General features: G+C 37.7%; 1 protein-coding gene across 4 annotated transcripts in view; it reads left to right on the plus strand.

Annotated features, from left to right (window-relative positions):
* Buffy (BCL2 family apoptosis regulator buffy) overlaps window positions 1-18,095 on the plus strand; it is a 258,812-nt gene extending 240,717 nt beyond the window's left edge. For all 4 annotated transcript variants that reach the window (XM_083123288.1, XM_083123287.1, XM_083123289.1 and 1 more), the window contains one exon: window positions 17,809-18,095. In XM_083123288.1, coding sequence (XP_082979414.1) covers window positions 17,809-17,949 — 141 coding nt within the window. In that variant the 3' untranslated portion in view covers window positions 17,950-18,095. The remainder of the gene's footprint in view (window positions 1-17,808) is intronic.
* The last annotated feature ends 5,112 nt before the right edge of the window (window positions 18,096-23,207 follow it).

Genomic DNA, 23,207 nt, shown 5'->3' on the forward strand with positions numbered 1-23,207 from the left:
AAATATAAGATACAAAAGGCAATAAATAGAAAAATTAATAAAAGAAGTTGAAAAAATTATCTTTGCAAGACTAAACTGCAATAAACACTCCTGCCAGAATAGATGAAATTGTGATATTAGAGTAAAATATGGAAATAAACTTTTAAAATAGCAAGTTAAAAGTTGAAAAATGTCTTTTTGAGTCCAAAATTTAATAAAAAGTGATGCCTGAATAGATGAAATTGTGATATTAGAGTAAAAAATAAACCTAAACTTCAGCTAAAATTGAAGAAACACAGTTTGTGTGTCTAAATTGCCATGTAAACTCTTGCTTGAATCGTTCAAATAGCGTTTTCTGAGTAAAAATACACAAAAAAATGCGAAATATTGGCCCTAACAGTAAAAAATCTGGTCAGTTTTACGTGAATCCTGATGTTTATAAGTCAATAATCAAAGGGTCCATGGTTCGCAACCTAGAAATAAGGGCAAATAGTGGATCGCATCCACTTTAACCTGTAGATACTGGAACTGATTGTTCCTAGTTCAGCCAAATTCCTTACGCTTTAGGTCAAATAGTCTTTGCAATGTTACGAAAGGCGGAAGAAAAAACGCGTAAATTACTTCTGCAAAATAAAATTGGAACCTCAAAGAAAATCAATACACGCGTGTAAAAAAATTGGCGGCACCTGCCTTCCATTCAACTCCCGTAAGGGGAACATTACAATGGAGAGTCTTTCTCCCCTTGCGCGTCAATGATCGCTCGCGGTTTGGGGTGACGAAGAATGCAACCTCTTCCCCTTTTTTTTAAAAGCAACTATTATTAATAACATGCATTCTGCCCGTATACTTCGTTTTCACATAGGCTACATCGTTCAATTTCTTCGCCTTTAAAGCGAAGATAGGCTTACGCCATATATTGTGTTATAATATATTCTACCTCCGATTGCATCGGCACCGGTTGAATTCGGGTAAATCCAGATCCTTAATTATAGCTAATATAATCCAGCACCGTCGCCACATGACGTCATCGAGGCCTGGAAACCTTGCCTGACGCCATCAAATGGTTTAGAATAGCCAAAACGTGTCCTGAAAACGCATTAACTTCAAGTACCCCGACTGTATAAATCATCCGTGACTCTCATCCAGCTGAAACACATATATAAAGTACAACAATAGTGTTAGAATAGGCCGAAAACGAACTCCATAATAGTGTCTTTTGTACATTAATGGAAAAACCATTAATTCCAAACTCCCACGTCTGTATAAATCATCTGTGACTCATATCCGGCTGAAACACATATATAAAGTACAACAATAGTGTTAGGTTAGGGTAAAAAAACGAACTCCATAATAGTGTCTTTTAATTCCAAACTCCCACGTGTGCATGAGGCATGACTCATATCCGGCTGTAATGCATATATAAAGTACAACAATAGGGTTAGGTTAGTGTAAAAACGGGATACATAATAGTATATTTTGTGCACTAATGGAAAACCATTAATTCCAAACACTCACGTGTGCATGAGTCATCGATGACTCATCTCCTTCTCCACCCCCGACACGTGGCGCTTGATTAATTAACAATAGCGTTACACCTCGATACTGAATTAGAAACCCATTAATGTCAATTAAAGGGTCCATTGTTTGGTTTTATCTCGGATACCATCTACTATCACTCATCCTCATCTTCGCAAATTAGCCAATTTTGGCACAAAAAGCCAAGTAAAATAAGACAATCAGTCTATTAAACTGTAGGTCCAGTCCTGGATAGCCTTTCTGTGCATAAAACAAATTTAAAAAACATGTAAAGTATGGTCCGTTATCTACATTCATAATGGAAGAATCGGCAATAGGGTTAATAATAATAATAATGCCATAACCAGCCCCGTTACGGAAATACAACTGCTTGAAAAACATAATTGGCTCTCAGACTCAGAGTCTCGCACCACATTCCAACTTCATATTTTTCTTGGTTCGGAACACAATTTCATGCCACCATTTCCAGTCCATAATTTAAAAGCTACCCAGTTAAAAGCCAAAAGACATGTTGCTCTCTATTCATCTTCCAAGCCTGTTGTGTGTTGGGGCGAAACACCCGCCGTGTTCCAAACCCTCTTTCTACAAGGTCATTAGGCGATCGCGACTTCCGCGAGCACCTGTAGTGAGCCCGCCGGCCGGCAACAGGGTTGCCCTGTCAAGAAACGTGAAAAAACGTACGATATTTCACAAGTAAAATGAATTAATTAATTATGCAGAAAATGAAAACATCGAACAGTGGTTCTCTAGAAACATCCTTCCTCAGTGCTCAGTTAAAATTTGAAAATGTTCTGTATACTGGTTCTCGAGATAATCGCGACCAAAGTTACGCCCATAAGCTTATATGGAAAATTGCTCAAACTCCACCCTCCTGCACTCGCATTTTGTGACGTCACCACCTGGCAGCACCAATCACTGGCGTGCATTCTTTCGCCTATGCCAAACCGCTTGGGATTGCAGAACATGCGAGCGGCCCTATGGGAGCACGGAAGAAAAATAAATCGGGCCGTGACGTAAACAATGAACAATTCAGACGTTTATGCTTTTCGACATTGGGAACGGAGAAAAGGCGGTGGCGAGCGGGTAATTAAGTTCCGGTCACCACAGAGACGAGGAAACTCACCTAAAACAAGCACCCCGATGGGAACATAATACTACAGGGTGTCCCACGAACGGCGCAACTGGGAATTAAGAGTGACGTTACTTTGTAACCGAAACCTGTACATACATAAGTCATACACCAAATGTTAGCCCTGTCCAAGTAGATATTTTTAAACATAGAAACAACAAACGGGGTGCAGTGTTGTTCATGCAGTGTTGCCAAATGTAAGTGAAAGTGTAAATTTATTTTTCCACAAAGCATGGAAAATTGCATGTCAAACATTCGTACGGAAATTTGGACGTCAATTTCCACCTTGGGTAGGTGGACTATTTCGCCATCTATAGTTCCGAGAAGAAAACCGATCGTTTTCGCGTATAGCCAATCCTGAAATGCCTCGTAAAGGCGTACCGGTCCAAATGGGTGTTTTAAAAAAATTATGAGGTACAGTGGCAACACTGTTGATGTTTGAAGGCAACAAAAGGTGTGTTTAGTGATGGTCTATGACATGGAAATACTGGAAACAGGGAAAAAAGAAAATAAAAATTTTCCTTTTTTTCCTGTTTCCAGTATTTCCATGTCATAGACCATCACTAAACACACCTTTTGTTGCCTTCAAACATCAACAGTGTTGCCACTGTACCTCATAATTTTTTTAAAACACCCATTTGGACCGGTACGCCTTTACGAGGCATTTCAGGATTGGCTATACGCGAAAACGATCGGTTTTCTTCTCGGAACTATAGATGGCGAAATAGTCCACCTACCCAAGGTGGAAATTGACGTCCAAATTTCCGTACGAATGTTTGACATGCAATTTTCCATGCTTTGTGGAAAAATAAATTTACACTTTCACTTACATTTGGCAACACTGCATGAACAACACTGCACCCCGTTTGTTGTTTCTATGTTTAAAAATATCTACTTGGACAGGGCTAACATTTGGTGTATGACTTATGTATGTACAGGTTTCGGTTACAAAGTAACGTCACTCTTAATTCCCAGTTGCGCCGTTCGTGGGACACCCTGTACTACGTCCACGTCGTTGTTCCTTGGTTACGCGAATTGTAGTACAGAAACACGGGTATTTTCTAACGTAGAATCAGATTCTACAATACAAAATGGGGGTTTCCATTTTAAATTTCACAGTTGCCCCCTGTCCCACCCCCAGGGGGCGGGGGTCGGGAATCAAGAGTGATATCATTTAATAGCTTTTCACTTATTAAACACGTATTTTTTCGTTTTCCGATTCGATGTGTATTTCTCACGATATTTGACCGTTCCGGGACTTTTGAACCACCCGTTATGTATTTATGTATTTTTCCTACTTTTGCGTGTCTTTTCTGTAACTTTTGCTAATCATGGTAATGAGGATGAATGGTTTATATAGTTATTATCTTACTTATAGTCACTTTCTGCTACTTTTGGCTAATTGTGAGAATGAGGAAGAATGATGAATGGTGAGCAGTGTGGGGAATAGAGGAGCAGGAGGATCCGTCCTCCCAACTAGGCGTCTTTCCTAGTTTCTGTTTTGAGTTCACTTTATGCATAGATAAGCAGATCGAGACTGGATCCGAATCACTATGTGCCGGGTATCGAACCTCTTGCCCTTTGTTTGCAAGACGATACAATTTCCAATGTGTCTTCAGGGAAGCAATCCCAACATGGAAACTTACGTAAAGTATCGCTCCACCAGTTTCTCATTTAATTAGAAGCATCCCACAGCTATCCCCCAGATTCGAGTAAACCCCTCCCCTAACTAACATTCCGTTTAAGTGCTAAGAAGATAAAATTGATAAATATCACATTTTTATCTTATTCCCATTTTGCACATCATGTTATAGTTAATTTCGATACATACGTACGATAAATTCCAATTTATTTTGAAAAGTATTCGGTCACAGAAATATTTTTGACATGACAATGAGAACGACACCCACACATGTAAGGCCTCGTTTTCATTAATATTCCAGTGAGCAGGAGGAATATTTAATAAGAAAAATGATCATTATAAAGCATAGTTTCCCCTCCAATAGGCTATGTATTTTTCGTTCAAAATGTTGCCTTCATATAAGTCTATTAAAAATGAAATATTTATTGTCAAGAAGAATATGTTGATATATAAACAAATAATCTTACCAAATTTTTACTTTATTTATTTATTTTCATTAATTTGGTAACACCCTTACTGCAATATTCATGTCAAATTTCAACTGATATGCCACTTACATAGGTATATTATTCTCAAGCACCGTAGTAAAAATAAGTAACTAAGTAACACTGCTATTAGAAATATCGAATGATGGGAATCATGATAATAAATAACAGAATCTATTTTTCAGTAAGTACAACTACAATACTAGACTCTTCTTTGGAATATCCACATGGTGGTTTTAATGTTGTTTTCCTGTGCAGGTGTAGCGCGAAGTAGCGGGCAGGAGTAGCGTAGCGAGCTACCTTTTGGTAAATGTAGCTGTAGCGAAGCTACAATTTGGAAGAGTAGATATAGCGAAGCTACTTTAAAAATGTAGCGTTCTGATCACTGGATTTCGGCCAGTATATGGGACTGTGGTCACCTACCATCGTGAGCAAATTGAGGAGCTAAGATTGAGTAGCGTAACAAGTCATTGAAAACTTACAACAACGACATGGGATTCGTCGTGCTGACCACACGTCTGAGGTTTGTGGAAGTGAGACTGGCAGTCGGTAGGTAGGCCTGGTACCTCAGGGGCTGTTCATAGTTTCATGTTACTTTTATAATATGTTTCTGTACATAGCCAATAGCTTTAATATATGCGTAATTGCTCATTATATATCATGCAAAATTAAATCAATCTTCAAATCCAGAATTTAAGTAAAATATTTAAATAACTTAAAGATTGGTTTATGTACGCCAATGGTCGTTCTCCATCCCACCCTTCTGACGAACATGTTTCCTCCCCGATTGTACGCGGGGTGGATCAGGGAGCCGAAGAGAAAGTGGACGAGTGGCTAAAAAAAATCTTACTACGGTGTCAGTTCCCCCGCTGCAAACAGCGTTGGCGGGAGAACACTTCTTGTTCCATCCTGTTTTCTGTGCCGAGCTTGGCAGAGGCAGTGTTGCTACATAAAGCGACATTTCCCTTGGTGACGGGCAATCCAGGTTCAATTTTTGGATGAAATATATAGAAAATGCCGGAAAATTTAAAATCTGACTTCTATTTTTGTTTTACTTGCATGCCTGCATTGGTGTTTTATTTATATTATACCTAATTAATCTAGATAGGGTATGTAATAAATATATATACAATAAAAAAGAATTGTTGCTGTAAACCAGGTCAGATTTTCTGAATTCGCCAATATGATTTGATATGGTCTTTAGTGAGAGTTGTTGATTTGTTAGTGTATTTTGAGCTTTTCTGTTCGTCTGTTTTTGTAGTTGCAGTGAACTTTTGAACTATGCTACCGAAATTGTGCACTTAAAAAGTTTTAAAATCTCACACCACGCATGCATTTCTATATATTCAGAAGAAAATTGTACTAATATGAAAACTAGAATTTTGACAGATATAATATAGATTTTGCGATAAAATGTAACCAAGAAATTTGTTCCAGGGCTTACTTTTTACAACTACTTGCAGTGTTGATCATACTTTTCTCTTCATAGTATGCTTTTCAATAATTTGTTTATTTGTATTTCGTTTTTCACTGTAGTTTTTCTCATTGTTCCGTGAAATTTACATAGTAATAGCGATTGTTTACACCTTCCATCTAGGAAGAGAATTTTAAATTTGATGTTGATGTCTTGTTTGACTGTATTTGCGAGTGTTAATTCAATCATTATGCTCAGTACCTAATCACTGTGAAAGATACCATTATCATGTCCGTCTCTCAGTTCATATCACTATCGACATCTCAAGACAGTAACGCACCAGAATTTTTGGTGAACCTAGCCAATTATTTGCTCAACTCAACATAAAACAACCAAATACCTGAGAAACTGACAAATAAAATGTGAAGATCTAAAGTTTCGTGAAGTTGGAAAGTGAAATGGTATTTTGACGTGAAATAAATTGTCTTGTGTGTCCACCCTTCTAGCAGAGCCAATCCATTTGTCACGGGTGTTACATTTTCATCCATTTTTTAACTGTAAAGTTAGTAGGACTTACTTTTATCCCCGTAGTACATGAATAACTTCTTGCAAATTTACATGAACTAAATGATACCTTTTTGGAGGAATTGAAGGAAACATGCTGTCACGGGTGTAACGCTGTCTTTGCAGGTGGAAAACTTCAAATAAACATCTCTGGTCCCTGAATGAATCTTATGCACTGAAATGTATTTTGTGTTATGCGGTGTGCAAATTTTATCACACAAAAATCATCCCCGGCAAAGAAAATTATTTTTATCCATGCCAGGGATGTTTTTATCCTCCTCAAAGAAAATCGAATTGAAAGCATAGTAGGTATACCATTTCTTAACTATGTATCAAGCACAAATGAAAAATCATTCCATTAATGGTCCCCAGTCATCAAGCATTTCCCTGCCGAAAAAGTATGCAGCCTTGTGGATTAAGGAAGCCGAGCCGAGACAGCAGCAGGCTTCGTTGTTACTAGTTCGATAGCTCTTTTTCTGTATGAGTTTTCTTAGAATGTAAGTACAGTAAAACCTCGTTAATCCGGACCCCGATAAGGCGGACTTCGCTTAATCCGGACAGACAAAAGGCAAGGGAAAAAAAGTATCAGAATACAAGCTTTCAAATGTGGCTAGAAGTCAACAATCGCATTCGTCATATTGCTCCGTAACGGACTTCATTGTATTGCTTTACATTTTACCTATAGTGTATTTAGGCCTATGCCCTTTAAATACACCATAATAAACGTGTTTTCTTGCTATAAACGGAGTTTTAATGCACTTTTACTGTTCTTTTAGGTTATTTCAGTTAATCCAGACTTTTGTTAAACTGGTCAACTTATCCCCTCCATTAGTCCGAACGAGGTTTCTACTGTATAGTAAATGTTTCTAAATTACACATAAATGTTATAAGACTTAATTATCTAGGTTAGATCCAATGTTCTAAAGTACTTACTGTTAGAATCACAAGGCAATAGTTTAGTTTACTGACTGGTAAGATATATACAAATTTGCATACCCCCCAAAAGAAAACACCTCCCAAAATAAAATCACAAAAGCGCCAGAATGGCCACCCCCCAATCCAAAAAGCTTTATTCGCATTTATACATGGTGTTATGTATAAAGAATAATGTAAGTCCTCAACTTTTTTTTTTTAAATGCATAGATACAATATTAAAAAACAAAAATCCTTGTGTCACGGGTGTTGCAAGTTCTAGTTCAATACCAAATGGACATGCTAAAAACAAAAATGAAACAACTCGTTGGATCCGTACAATTTGATAACTTTTAAAGATGTTAATTAACCAGATTTTCCTTAGTTTAAGAAAAACTTCCAATATTCCAACTTTGCGTGAATTTGCCCAGCAGCAAAATATATTCTCGTGCCACTTATCCATCAATTTTTAATGTTTCTACATCTAAACTATTCAACCTACAATTATGTTATTTTTGAAGTTCAAAATATTCTTAATTGCACCATCCATTTATCTGTCATGGTTAACAATTGAAAATAATCTATATTTATCGATTAATCAGAAAATAATTTAGTAATCAGCAACACTTACCTAGTAATATCTTAATGCGGCGTAAATAAACGAGATTGCTATCTCTATGGGACAGCACCAGGACCAAAAGCAGCTCCCTACGGCTCTGATAATAACCCTGTCTAGTCGCCACACTTTTTAGCAGTAGGTGTCGTACAGGCGCATCCCAGTGTCAGGCTGGTGTATGGAACTTTTATTCAACTAAGTAGACCCAAGAATAAAAATTTCGATGCTTATGAAATAATATGAATTTCTTTCAATTGTCAAATATCTGTGAAACTACGCGCTCGATAGGAAAATGGTTTCCGCAAAAGTTGTTTCTTTTTGTAAGACGAATAAAAATCAATTAACAACAACAACAACAACAACAACAACAACAACAACAACAACAACAACAACAACAACAACAACAACAACAACAACAACAACAACAACAACAACAACAACAACAACAACAACAACAACAACAACAACAACAACAACAACAACAACAACAACAACATCATCATGTTTGCCTTTAAAAACGCTGATGAGTGCCCTTCAAATGACCTTGAAAAGTCCCACTACTAAAAACACACATAATGACATTCGCAATTAACTTTTATTTGAAACGTTTCTATCTAAAACGCTTCGTTTTTTAGATATTTTGCATTATCACCTTGAATGGTCCACCCTGTATATTACAAGATCCGTATTTCAGTTCAATAATGATATGTCACCACCAAGGACACCCGCAGGATTTTTTTCAGGGGGGCAGGGTCATATAAATTTTTATTATTATAACTATTATTACTACTTTTATTGTTATTATTTTCGTTTTGTTATTATTACTAGTACTACTACTACTTATGTTTTTTTTAAAAAATTACATACATTTGTAATTTTCATATTATGTATACCTATATACAATTTGAATAACTGTATACTGACAAAAAGCTGTTTTTTGTAGTTAGATAATAATCAGTTTTAATTAGACTGTAAGCTTAAATACGTATAGGCTAACACTACTTCAAATAATAATAATAATAATAGGAATAGTTACTGTAACTTATGGCCTGTAAATCACAGACATTTTTGCTTATAAAATATCGCTACAATTTCATCATTCGAATTACATTAACTCTTGCCAGAACTCTCAGGGGGGGGCAAGTGTGTCCTGGCCCCTCCCTGCGGGCGCCCTTGGTCACCACTATGTTATTATTTTCACTATACATCTACATTTTCCCAAGGACCCAGTAGCGTACGCAGGATTTCATCAAGGGGGAGTGTTATTTCGAAAACTTTCTACAAATTCACATTACCATTGTTTTATTATACTTTAATTAATTATTATTAATAATAATTAATTAATAATTATTATAATTAATTAATTCGTTTAATTACTACTAATAATTACTACTAATGCAGCTGCTATTTATGAAAGAAATAGAACAAAATTACATTTCTTTTGTTTCTTTGTTACAAAATAATTGTCTAGTCAACGGTTATTTGTATATGATAAGTGAGACGTTTTAAGTGTGAAGAAAATCCATAAAAACAAGCAAATATATTAAATTTATTGAAATAATCGAAATATGAAACTCATTCAAGGAGCCGCGCTGGTCTAGTCTGACAACTTCGTGGGATATCCGGGTTAGATTCCCGGAATTGGTTGGAATTTATCCAGCCTTGTCTCCGCACCCAGCCTCATAGCAGTGGGTACCTGAGAGCAACCCTGGGGGATGAAGGCTGCCGGAGCATGGTGCTGATCACACCACCTGCAAAATAGTTCGAGAATCTTTGGGGCCCACCACACCACTACGTGTGCCTTAATGGCACGGTGCTATATGCACGGGGGAATTTACATTACCTTTATCTATGGAACTTGCCCAGGATGATGATAAAGCGCGAGAATACATGTTGCTAAATTCCACTGAGTCTATGTTTTCGTTCAAAAGTAAGTTTATAGATATTCCAACACATTTATCACTTCTAGGTGATTCACAAAGCACTTCCTCAACATTATTTAATGATGTGGATGTAAACTCAGCATCACTTGAGAGTTCACAAGGGGATGTGAAATCAGTACCGGGAAGAACGTAAGCAATAACGTCGGCACACTGCGACGAAGAAAGGAATTTTCACAATTCTCGCGAGAGTCACTGCGCGACTTTTTGCAAAAAAAAAAAAAAAAATGCAAAATTGAACTTTGCGGCCGCTTAGATTGTGTTTGGAATGTTGTGTTTTTCTTCATGCTGCATGGGAATAATAATTCAAATTATTATTATTATTATTATTATTATTATTATTATTATTATTATTATTACTGTCGCAGATCTTTGACTGTGATAAATTAGCCATTTTTAATTTTTTTCTACAGCATTTTCCATAATATTTCAAAAGCTCAAGGGGGGGTTAAACCCGGTAACCCCCCCTTGAGTACGCCACTGCAAGGACCGTTGGCATGACAACACTGTGGTTACCCCTTTCGATCGACTGTTCAATATCTGTGATGCTATGGACATTTTTACCTTACTGTACTCTACATGTCTGATGCGAGTATGCAAAGTTTGAAGTTATTGAACACTTTTATTTAGATTTCATGATGATATAATAAAAATATTATGCTCCTACACAGGCTTGTATTTCTATAATATTATTCCATCTGTCAAAAGTGATGGTGCATATTGGCCTTTCATGTAAAACTTGACCTCATTCTTCTGTGCAAAGGTTTCATTTCCTAACTCTGCCTGTCTAGGAGCATAATCTCAGAACTTCTTCAAACCTCCGCCACGAGGAGTTTAGTTACAACTTTCTTATCTATCTGAACGATTTATGTCCATACAAGTCACGTATTTCTCATAACAATGCTCCAGCGTTAACTGATTAGGCACAATGCAAGTATGTCACATTTGCAAAAACCGGATGAGAGCCTTTTGTGCTCCTGCCATATACGCTGATGTAATGTTTTTCTTATTACCACAGTTGCGTTCGAATATTCGTCCTCTTCTTTTAAGATTATGTCAGCGCAAGGTCACTGAGAACAAGTATCGATAGCTTGAGTCATGACAAGAAAAGCAATCCATGATTAACGGAGCAGGGCCAGGTTATAAACACACATCTTTCCGGTTTGTGAGTAAGCCATTGTCTGTCTGGTCTAGCCCGCGGGGAAACAAGAAAATCATGTTTGGGAACACTTGAAGCTGTGAAGATTTTTTATGACGTTTCTCTCCTTTTTTAGAATAAAAACAACAGCGTTTAGATGTCGAGCAAGACCGATTCCGCGGTGAAATGTCAGCATGAAGGTTTTGTCCTATCGCAAGTCTCTCATCAGGTGGTCGAAAGCAGAAGAAAAAAAACATGGCCCCCGAGGTCGTGAAAGTGGTTTCAATATCCAGTTCCACCCGTCCCACGCTTTTTTGTATCAGGTTGTTTATAGCCGTTGAGGCGTTATTAGAGTTTTTGTACCTTATCTGTTGCCTAACAATAAACATTGAAGCAGACAAATGCAGTTGCTGTAGAGTTGTAATGCATGTTTTTTTGGACACATTATTACGGTGCATGTCGGCCTCAATTATTCTCTAATGCATGGTGTTTAGCTAAGCGTGAAAAGTCTCTGTTAGCAACTCGTTAACCATGCGTGTGCGTGGAATGAGTACATATAGCGTTGGTTTAGAAATAAGCGCGTTTGACGATGTTTATATTTGTGAGTAGTGGGGTCATTTGGCACTGAATTCAGGTGTAAGTAGTGAATGCAAGTATCGCATTTTTCAAGGAAAGCCATTTTTTTGGAGGGAATAATGAGCATTAATGTCAACAATTACTAAAAGAAGACATTTAAAAATATGAAACGACGTAATATAATTTTCTCACACAAATTGGCTCCTGCGTATTGTTCCCACGCCTTCACTGTTTAGTGTTCCACCGCTGCTGAAGAGGCCCAATCTACATGCGGTAGATGAAGCTGGTAGAAACACACAGGCGATCCACAAATTGGAGGGCACAACATTGCTGTAAACTTGACGGCGTCGGAGAGGGGGAGGAAGTGGGGGCGCCACCACTCCAGTCAGAGCATCGACCCCCATTTCCAAACGGGCATTATTTAAACATCGAACAATAAGGATCTTCACTTCTGATAGTGTGGGGTTTGACATATTTTCTAAGCGGTGTGTTCTGCACTTTATCACTTTTCTTGTTTGCAATATGTGTTAATTTCTAAGTCCAGGACTGAGTGGTGGGATGAAAATACGTGTAATGTTCCTTGGTAATGGTTGTTTCATATTAATTGGTTTGGATGCAGGGGTGCTCCCCCCCCAAAAAAAGGCCAATGGCACATCCCCCCAAAATCATACCATGCGTCCCCTACAAATCATATCATTCGCGTCCTCAATCCATATCGTAATCCCCACAAAGTATTAAATTACGACAGTGTGCCTACCGAAAGTAACTATCTTCTTAGCTGTACTGAACACTACTTGATCTGCCCTTGATCGCCTTTAAAATCGTTCATCATAATCCCTCCAAAATAGTTTGGATGCATAAGTATTAATTGATGTCTATTTGAATGAAATACCATGTTAAACTATCCATATGTTAATTGTTCGATTTTCGATAAAAAGCTAGCATAATGAGTTGTTAAATGTAATAAATTAAATTGTGTAATTGTGCATGTAAATAGTCTTTGTGAGTGGGTTTATAAAACTCACAATTTGAGTATTTAACACAAATTGTTACACAACTTAAGATAAAGATAGAAAATTCAACCTTGGCAAACCAAATAACATGCTTCAGCCATATGACCGATTCAATTATTATTTCACGAGACATTACAGAACCCTAGCAAGAAATTCCTAAGCTCAGGGCGATAATATAATACGGTTCCTCTTTCATAGAACTCACCTCCCCCCTATAACAATAATTACATGGACTTTATCTTCAGTGCAAATTTAACTTGTTAATGTAAAATTTTCCTGTGACAAGAAGTTAGGAATGCTGATTCGATATATTTTTGTCCCAAATGATGCACCTGCTTTAAATTAAGCAGTATATCAACACTAAGCATTATATCTTAAGAAGTGATATTATTAATGAATATCGAGAATATCGCTCAGTAAAGTGCCAAACAAACACGCATTCTCTCAACACGCGAGCAAGAAAGTGTTTACATCCATTTCTTTGCAGACTTTCAAGAATATTAATTTAATTCAATTTACCAATCATTGCAGCTGGAGAGTTTCTCTTTTGTTTTGTAAGGCTTACAGTGAAACAAGGCTCTTTATGAGTTCAAGTATTCTCTTATCACTTCGCATTTCGTCGTCTTATCAGTGAGCACGAGCCAATACATTTTGGGTTTTGACCCACCTTTTTTTAAAAAAAAAAAATTGGAAACAGCAAACTGTAATAGAACAGACTACAAAAATAAAGGCCACAGCTACTGTTTGGGGTCATCACTCTTTCCTCCTACGATATTCCTGGTCACTCCACTGGATAATACGTTAAAACGTAACTCATATTTACTTCGCCCCGTCTGCTTCTGACCTCCAACCATGGACGTCCGGGAAGGGTGTACAAGAGGGGCCACGCCCCCTTACTGGAAAATGAATGTCCAACTAAAAAGTTGAATTTATGTTATGTTTATTAATTTATTATATTAATTATTAAAAGGGCGTTGGAGGAACACAATAATTTCAGACTGAAGCAGTAATTTTGGACGGTGCATCACTATTATGGTAAAAATAATCCTCTTTGCCCTCCATAAAAAAATACCTTGTTTGCCCCTACCTGGAAAATAATCCTGCGGACGTAAATGCCTCCAATCTCCCTATTGTATACTATGCATATATGTTCAATGAATTTTGTTTTATTTTATGAGAACGTGTTGACATTCTGTGCAATTGATTTACAACGAGCCACTCCGACTTGTCACGGTTGCTACATTTTTTTTAAAAAAAAAAAATTATAATATATTTTAAATCACACGTGTTTCGCTTAGCTTGGTGCTGAAATAAAAGTCTTAACTCATTGGTTGCGATAATCAAGGTTTTTTTTTTTTGTTTGCTAATGAATTTCATGTTTGTAGATATTGACCAAACATGTACCAGGGATGTTACAATATAACATCCGTGACAAACATTTAATCAGTTTCTGCTGAAACTACAGTTAAAACGATTTCGTCAAAACTGAATAAAAGTTAACCAATTGTGATTAAATCGAATAGTCAGAAGTAACAACCAGCATTTAGTCATTGAGTTATTTCACGAGCATTGTTGTAACCTTCCGCGATCATTACTGCCGTTCTAGTGCCCCGGAAGAAAATAGTCTCCATTTATTTCAATGTTGGTTTTATGTAAAACTGGTGGTTTAAAATCTTAAAACGGATTCCTTGCTTCGACTGCACATGTAGGTACAGATATATGTGTCATTCTATTATCAGAAGAAAAATATTAATCCATCTGATTTATTACATTGTGAGAAGACTAAATTAGTTAGTTTTGCATTGCAAAACTTTGATCCTGAGTAAGTAACACATGAATATACAGGGTGTCTCATAAGTAATAGCGCAAACTGACACAGGTGAAAGTACACGATGATAGAAGCAAAAAAGTCTGAGTAAACATGGGTCTGCAAACGAGCCGTTTTCGAAATAATCGCGAATGTGTGGTTACAAGTCGCCACTGACTTCATTGTTTGTAAACGTCGTCCTAGTTGGTAAAATGCTAATAGGGTAAAACGAGGAGAGACTCCGCACCTTTTCATAACTGAATAGAAAAACAACATCTCTGCTTTTGTGGAAATTTATTGACATGAAAACTTAACTACAGTCCTTGCACTTTAAGAAAAAAAATAATTGGCATCCATTAGGAAGAATTTAAATGGATATTTTTTCAAATTACAAAAGCATTGAATTTTGAGTGTCATGAAAAACACGAGGAGAGATGCCGCACTGACTCACTTCTGCCTCTTTAAGTTCTTCTCACGAACATTCTTTCTTCCACAGTCCACACACATTGTTCCATACACAGTGCAGGTTTCGTGTAACCATTTCGAACACGCAACACACTGGATCCAGTCAGATTTGGAAGCCGCGAGGAAGTAATTCTCCAAGCATTCCACACAATTGTTGATGTCTTGCTCAGATCCACTCGCTGTAGCATCTGGCGCAGGTTGCTTTGTGCCGGTTGTTTTTTTTCTTTCTGTCCTGTCTTGATCATGGAAGTTGATTGCGAGTTTTTTGGTTTCATATTTGCAAGTCTGGAAGCGGAATTGAGCACTTCGGCTGACTGTTTGAACCTTTTACCTTGGCGAGGAACTTCTGGAATGGGACTCAGCTGGCGGAGGTACTTACTGGGGCTTTCCGTGGGTATGGAACTACAGGTAGATGTCGAAGGGTTTGAATTTATTCCTGGTAATTGATTCTGGGGCACAAAAGGAGGTTGTTGAGTTACTTTTGGTGTCAGTTGTGTTGCTTGCGAGGTTGTTGGTTTAACTGTGACATGTGAGAGACTTCCTGAGGTACTCGATGGAGGTGACTCTAGATCCTGCGAATCAATATGGTCATATATTTTGGTGTGGGTGGATGAAAGTGGACTAGGACCTGACTGACAAGCATCAGAAATGGAAAAGAAGTAGTCGGGAATAGCATTTGAATTCAAAGGGTAAATGCCACAGGCTCGGAAACCTGAAATGGCATTTCCAACAGAAGCAGCTTTATTCCACGCCGCACCAATGAGAGAGCCTGCTTGGTATCTTGTGATATTTCTGTCTTTATGGGTTCTCATCCATGATGTTGCTTCCTTGTTGTAATATGATTGTACTGGACCAATTATAGATCGGTCCAATGGTTGAAGGGCTTGTGTAGTGTGACTTGGCAAACACAAAACGATAACATATACAAGCACAAGTAACATGTGTATAATGTTGTGTTTGTATTGCATTCTTTGTTAAAATACATAGCCTACAGTACATGTAACACTGTGTTCAAAATATTCAATGTGTCAAAAGGTGAAATAAATGACACTGTACACCTTATAATATGATTGTGAGAAAAGTGCGGCATCTCTCCTAACAGAAAAATGTGCGGCATCTCTCCTTTGTGTAACTGCGGCAACAATCCTTTTTCTCGAGGGGAGATGCCGCACCAGTTGCTTTTTACTGGTTTTGTAGTTTCGGTGCAAAATCGTGCGAAAGGTAATTGCAATACTCTAACAAGTATTCTAGAAAATATTTGTCACGTAGAAACTAGCGTGCGCTCTATTACGATCTATCACACTTACCTTTCATAAAATTTCGACGGTCAATTCACCAGGAAATTTTCATATGAAGGCGCCCCACTCCTTTCCACTTCACTTGACTGGTCACTACTGCACTGGCGTGGTGGAATGAACGACAGTTACACATCCTTGCAGAATATTGCTACCATCTGATGTGTACTAGGCAAGCTACAGCATGTGCGGCATCTCTCCGCCTGCGGCGTCTCTCCTCGTTTTACCCTAATACAGTAAGAAAAGTGACGTCCCACAGTACGATTAGACTGTGTACTGATTGTATCCATCCTGTTGGATTACAACGCCACCTCTCGGAAATGTTCTGTTTTGTAAAGAAAGAGCAAACCTCGGAACGCGCAAGGAGTATCTCACTCGGTGTTTACAAAATGCAATCAGTGACTGCTTCTAACCACACATTCACACACATTATTAGCATTTTACCAACTAGGACGACGTTTACAAACAATGAAGTCAGTGGCGGCTTGTAATCACACATTCGCGATTATCTCGAAAACTGCTCGTTTGCAGACCCATGTTTACTGAGACTTTTTTGCTTTTATTATTCTGTACTTTCACCTGTGTCAGTTTGCGCTATTACTTTTGAGACACCCTGTATTTATTGATTTAGTTACTTTTGACTGTCATGTTTAACAGTCTTTAATATCCTTATCAAAGAGAGAGTCTAAATTAACTGAAGACAATGCGTTAAGGCTTTAATTTCAGTAATTGGCGTAATTGTCGACTTGGTGCCCGAACGCTCAAAGTCAGGGGTCTTCCTCTCATGGCCCGCGGGGCAGAGGTGACCGCAAACCCCTTTGCCGTGGCCCGTGCTTGCTTGAAAAATTAAGTACTGAAAAATAAAGACCGGATTCAATAAATGGTAGATGGCAGAATCTTATCTTACAGTTCTTAATATCGTAGTGTAGCTTCGTGGCCGCGAGCATCATTGAAATTGTTAATGTGGCCCGCACTGTCTGACTAGTCGAAGACTCCCGCTCTAAGTCGTCGTCTTTCGATCTCGCCATCAAAGTTCTCTGGTTCGACTCCCGGATTGAGCATAGGTGTTATTTGTGAGTGTCATGAATTTAATCTAATCTTTGCTCATCCACATCGTCGCGATGAATCAAAAGGTCTCAGAAATACGACGGCTCGTAACAAAAATGCAGTAATTTGTATAAGCCAAACATGAACTAGAAATATAAATATAGCATCCATGATGAGCCAGAATGGCTCATTATTATTTTAAATAATCGCATTTGTTCTATCAACAATTTTTCATCTTTCTTCCCAACAGTGTGCTCTCCTGTCCCACTGCAAGGTGCAAGATGACGAGCCGTCGCTGGCGAGCCTCCTGGGTTTGGTAGCTGCGTTCATAGCAACAGTATTGCTGCTCATCTTCCTTCTACGTTGGTTCGGAAAGTTTGCTTTTATTTAGTTGTGATAAGCGAGTCATTTTTGTAAATATCTATCACCTTCATGTGCAATGTTAAAATTCCCCAATTGGGACCACTTGTACCTTTTTTTCAATTCTAGTATTTATGTGCCAATGTATTATATATAAAATAAACACTAAATATATTATTAAAACTTTTCGATGTTCGTTGTTTTACCTGCAAGTTTATTTTAGTTTGTACAGTGGAATGCACAGGTATTGTATTACTCTGAAAATTGTCCACGACTATTTTCATTAATTTTTCTCTTGCATCCTCCGTGTTTTTAAGGGATAAATTTTCACGTATGCTAGTGCAGAGGTTTTTCAGCAACTTGTTTGTAATTTTGTTTAGATTCTTGAAGCTCTTATTGTGTAAAACTGAGAATAAACACGGTGATGGACATGCGTTCCATTGTATCCTACGTCACTTTTCAAATTATTTTAGGATAATTAATTCATTCATTAATTTGTTTAAACTGATGAAAGGTCAACATTAGAAAAGCACACTCGTTCCAAGACTGATACCATAATTCTGTTTCTATTTTTTGTCCTATTTCAGTCATTTTTGTGTTGTATTCTTCCTCTTAGGTTAATTCATCTTTGAACGAATGATAAGCTGATGGAGTAGCAAGTAAGATGAAGACAGAAAGACAACCAACCCTAACCAGGGTTCGAACTTATACCTCTGACTTCGTAGCACGAAGGTTGATAGTACTGAACTGTAGAATTTTTTATTCTTTTTTTTTTTAGCACTTCATTTGACTTGGAAGTTTTAGCGAATGAAGTAGAGGTAGAGGACTAGATAGTGGGACGGAAAGTCACAAATTGATCGTCTCTTGTCGAGGTAAATTGAATGCAAAGTCTTGCATAACTATCTATTCACTTCACATTACTGGCTTCCTCTTGAAGGCAATTTGCACTGTGGATTCTTCTATCACACTGGTTTCACTACTTTGATCGGTGATGGATACAAATATCTTTTGGACAATGTATATCCTGTGTCTATGAAGTAACATGCCAATTTGGAGAAAAAGTATAGGACAAAAATTGAAACCAACCTATAGCGTTACTACCTCAGCGTATTGTAATGTTATTGCAGGAAAGCCGAGGACATCGGGCACTGTAGTGGGAAGACTTTGAAGACAAACGGGACGTTCTATTTTGATGGCGAAGTGGCGCAGTGATAAACATGTCTGCTTCGAACTCAAAGGACGTGAATTCAAATCCTTGTCAATACTTTTTTAAATTTGCATGATTTGCAAGTCAATTAAATTTAAACAGTCCAATTATAGCAACAATAACAATAAATCTGTACTACTTCGAGCATAATTGTAAGCAACTCTAGTGCGTCTAACTTCAAATAAATATACAACTGTGTAAGGTGCTTAGATCCAGACCCGAAAATTAATTAGAAGAAAGATCTATACGTTTTTCACGAATGAGAAAATATGAAATTAATATCACTTATCTTTTAAAAGAATTTAACTTTCGTTATTGTTCACAAAGCATTTTGTAATGTGTAGTATAATGTAAAACTATTTTGAACGTCTAATGTCTTCCTATTGTATACTATTTCATTTTACACATTACACTGTGTATCTGACAACACTGAAATTACGCCTTACTGTACAGGCTTCCCACCAACGTTTTGTGTAAGTTGGATTGCCTAGTACAAAATGTCTTGAAATTTTAGGTGAATGCTGTACAAGTTAAGCCACGCACAAGGTTCTTTATGAGAGCAAGTAGCTTCCATCAATGAGGCAGAACATAGTTTTCTCTTTTCCATCATAGGTAGTATTATAGCGTGTGGAAAAAATCTGATCATAGTTATCTGAAACAACTTGTTTGTGGAAAACTTAAATATAATTGTATTACCTTCATCAATACTAAAAGCAAAGTTCTGAAATTTGGAGCTGGTAATGAAGATCAGCAAAGTTAGATAAATAATAGGTAAAACCAAAAAAACTCAATATGCTGACCAAGGCAAAATTCATTTTATTTTAAAACATAAACTAAACGTCACGTTTCAAATTTCTAGCAAGGTCTTCTTCAGACTCTGTACCAAATACAAATTAAATAAGGTACAAAACGGGATGATATACAGGGTGTCCATAAAGTCTCACCCCAACCTAGATATTGTGAGAATCGCTGTAAATAGGAAGAAATGGCGAAACAGGTATTCCATGATGTTCAGGGGGAAACGTTTTGAGGACAACCATTCCCTACCTGGGGTCGACTCATTTTTTTCAAATAGCAAGGGGGGGGGGTCGAAGAATGTGTCGTTTGAAAGGTCCTATCATAACAACAATAATACAGCAAATCCGGGGTCTCTACGTAGCTCCAATTGACAATGGCGTGAAATCAAATGTGGAACATGACCAGCATTGGACAGGACTCCAACTCCTACAGTAGTAATCCTAGACAACAGTGGGAGCTGGAAAACTGTTCTTACACTGTAGCATTATTCGCAGATATCCTAGCAGTGTCTACAAATACGTACCCCCCCCCCAAGTGATGGGAAGCGTCCGTACACAAAACCGCATATCATCGCGCCCCCTGAGATTGCTACCAGGACGACAAGGACCGACATGCACAATCGCAACTCAAGTCAAATGGTGAAGGAGGCACGTAGTTACATGTACAGTCAACGGCAATGATAATGGTAGGCAAATGGTCCACCACTATTTTCATTACCTTTTTATTCTATACCCTGTGTTGTCTTAAGGAATGAGACTATGTTGGTTCGAAACAGGCATTGTTCTCTGCTTATTGACGTTATTATTTCAATTCATTGTCATCACAAACCGAATGAAAATATGGTGGACAATTTGCCTACTGTTTCTTTCGCCGTTGGGTGTACAATGTCAACTGAAGGCAAATGGGGGCGGGGGTTTATAAGATGTTACAACACGTACACCACTAGAAGTCAAATTAAGCTTACCTACTATTCACGGAACATGTTCGAAATGAGCCCCATTCACTTGTTTGAAGGAGAATGCAGACGGAGTATCGAACCAGATCAAGTAATCAGTGTTACTACCGCGATGAAGATTCAACAGGACCATCCTGCTTGTGTTCTCGTAAGCAAACAGACCGGACCGCAAAAGTTCGAAGTGGCTTTGAAATACTGGACGTAGAAGAGTTGTAGTGTCGTACACACTGTTTTCTACTAAGGTGTTTCCTGTCGCTTCCGTAACCGTGGTTCTGTTTCTGTGCGTGTGTATTGGTCGTTAAAGTGTTTGCAACGACGAGGAAAATGAATGGTGCCGGAAGGGCGCGTTCTGGTGCAGACAAAGTGTAACATATATTTATTTTCGGTAAATGTGGCAGAAACTACCGTGCCACTGCTAGAGTCGTTTTCACGTTCAGAAGACACAATGGGCTCTTATAGGCAATGCTTTTCTTATGGGAAATACGAACGCGCTGTTGTGAAATTTCTCGATTTACAAATTTAGCTTACGTAAAATCGGTACCAGCAGTTTTGCAGGAAATTTTGTAGAGAATACGATGGTGAACACAAAAAACTGGTAACTTGCTTACATATATTTAGATAAATTAAAAACGCAAATTTTCTGTGAAAACAAAATTTTTACATTGTTTTCATTCCTAACGTTGAAACATGCCGTAAAATTGAAGCATTCATTATGAAAAAAATTGACACTGTTTTTTAATTGTCATAGGTGATGGTAGTGGTCAGAATTTATCAATACTTTAAAGCATATTCGCATTAAAAAATATTCAAATAAAGTAGGCTATGTGGAGATTTTTTATATTCGTGCAGTAGAAAATGTCGTCGCTGGCCATTTTTTGTTCTGTAATTCCAAGTAAAAACTTCCAGCGACAAAATTGCGGAGAAAATAATGAAATTATTTTTTATAACCACTCAAAGGTTCCCAGAAATATTACTTCCATGCATTTGGAGTTTCTTTTTAACCCGAACCGCGCGCGAAGTATGGAGACGTTGTCTGGCCATCTTGAGCCGACTCACCGCAGCATTCCGGCTATCACCACCAAGTTTTTGAGTTGTTATTCTATTTCCATTCAGTAGAAATATTAGTTTCATGCAGTTTGTTATAATAGAATTGCAATTACTTAAATTTAATAATTGCCAATTATTTCCGATGCTGCTGTTGTGAGCAACATTAGTGCTATCGCAAATAAACGTTGTTTTTGTTTACATTACTGTCGACATTAATACTGAAATGAAGATCACCTTTCAGTTTCCAACCTACACATAAATTTATAGACAACGTATTAACCTTTGAAAGGCTTTCCAACACGTGACAAAATATGGGGCTTCAAGATAGAAATATGACATGCCTTGGTTGAGTCATTGACGTCTTATCAGTTCAAGTGGGCCATAACTCATTTGTTTGTTTGGGTTGCAACTTGAATCTAACCCATGTGCCAGGTTCACCTTACTTGAGTGAGAGATGTGCTTTGGTCTGTTTCAGCTTTTTTCGTCTCTCGAAAAGTATTTTCAGTTGTGTGAGCGCTCGGTGATTTTTACTTTTTTAAGTGATTTCTGAAGTGTCAGTGTTATAGACAACGTGTGTTTATTTCGTGCATTACACTCGCGCGTGTAGTGATCGCAATGGATCGCAGGAAAAAGGGTAAGATAATTAAAAGTGGCGAGAGAACAGCAGTCTTACGTGTGTTCGCCTACTTGAAGGAAAAGAACCCCGGACGTAGCCAATTGTTTATTGTTAGTGAACTTTGCAAAGCGACTGGTGTCAGTAGAAGCACCTTCTTTAGATTAAGAAAGGAAACTGGCAAAGGACCAGTCACTACACCGCGAAAAAGACAAGGTGGGCTTCAATATAAAACCAGCAGGGAAGTGAAGTATAATGACTTCGTACGTAGTGCTATACGGCGGAAATTTCACACATTTCTGTTTCAAAATGCTCCCCCTACAATTAGGGCCGTAATGAAGGAAGTTAACGATGACAATGATTTGCCCAATTTCAGTTATTCAACGTTTAACCGTTTGGTAAAAGAAATGGGGTTCGAATTAGAAAAGCGAGGAAATAAAGCACTAATGATTGAAAGAAACGATATTATATTGTGGCGACATTCATATTTACGGAAAATGAGACAATTTAGGAATGAGGGAAGGGATATTGTGTACTTAGATGAAAGTTGGGTAAACGTGGGGCATACTGTGCCAAAGATTTGGAAGGACAAAACAATAAAAACTCCTAAAGAAGCTTTTTTGGTTGGATTATCCATGGGTCTTAAAGGTCCTACTGCTCGGGGTCCAC

The sequence above is a fragment of the Lepisma saccharinum genome, chromosome 5 (genome assembly GCF_977018435.1).
Source record: "Lepisma saccharinum chromosome 5, izLepSacc3.1, whole genome shotgun sequence".
Lineage (NCBI taxonomy): Eukaryota > Metazoa > Arthropoda > Insecta > Zygentoma > Lepismatidae > Lepisma > Lepisma saccharinum.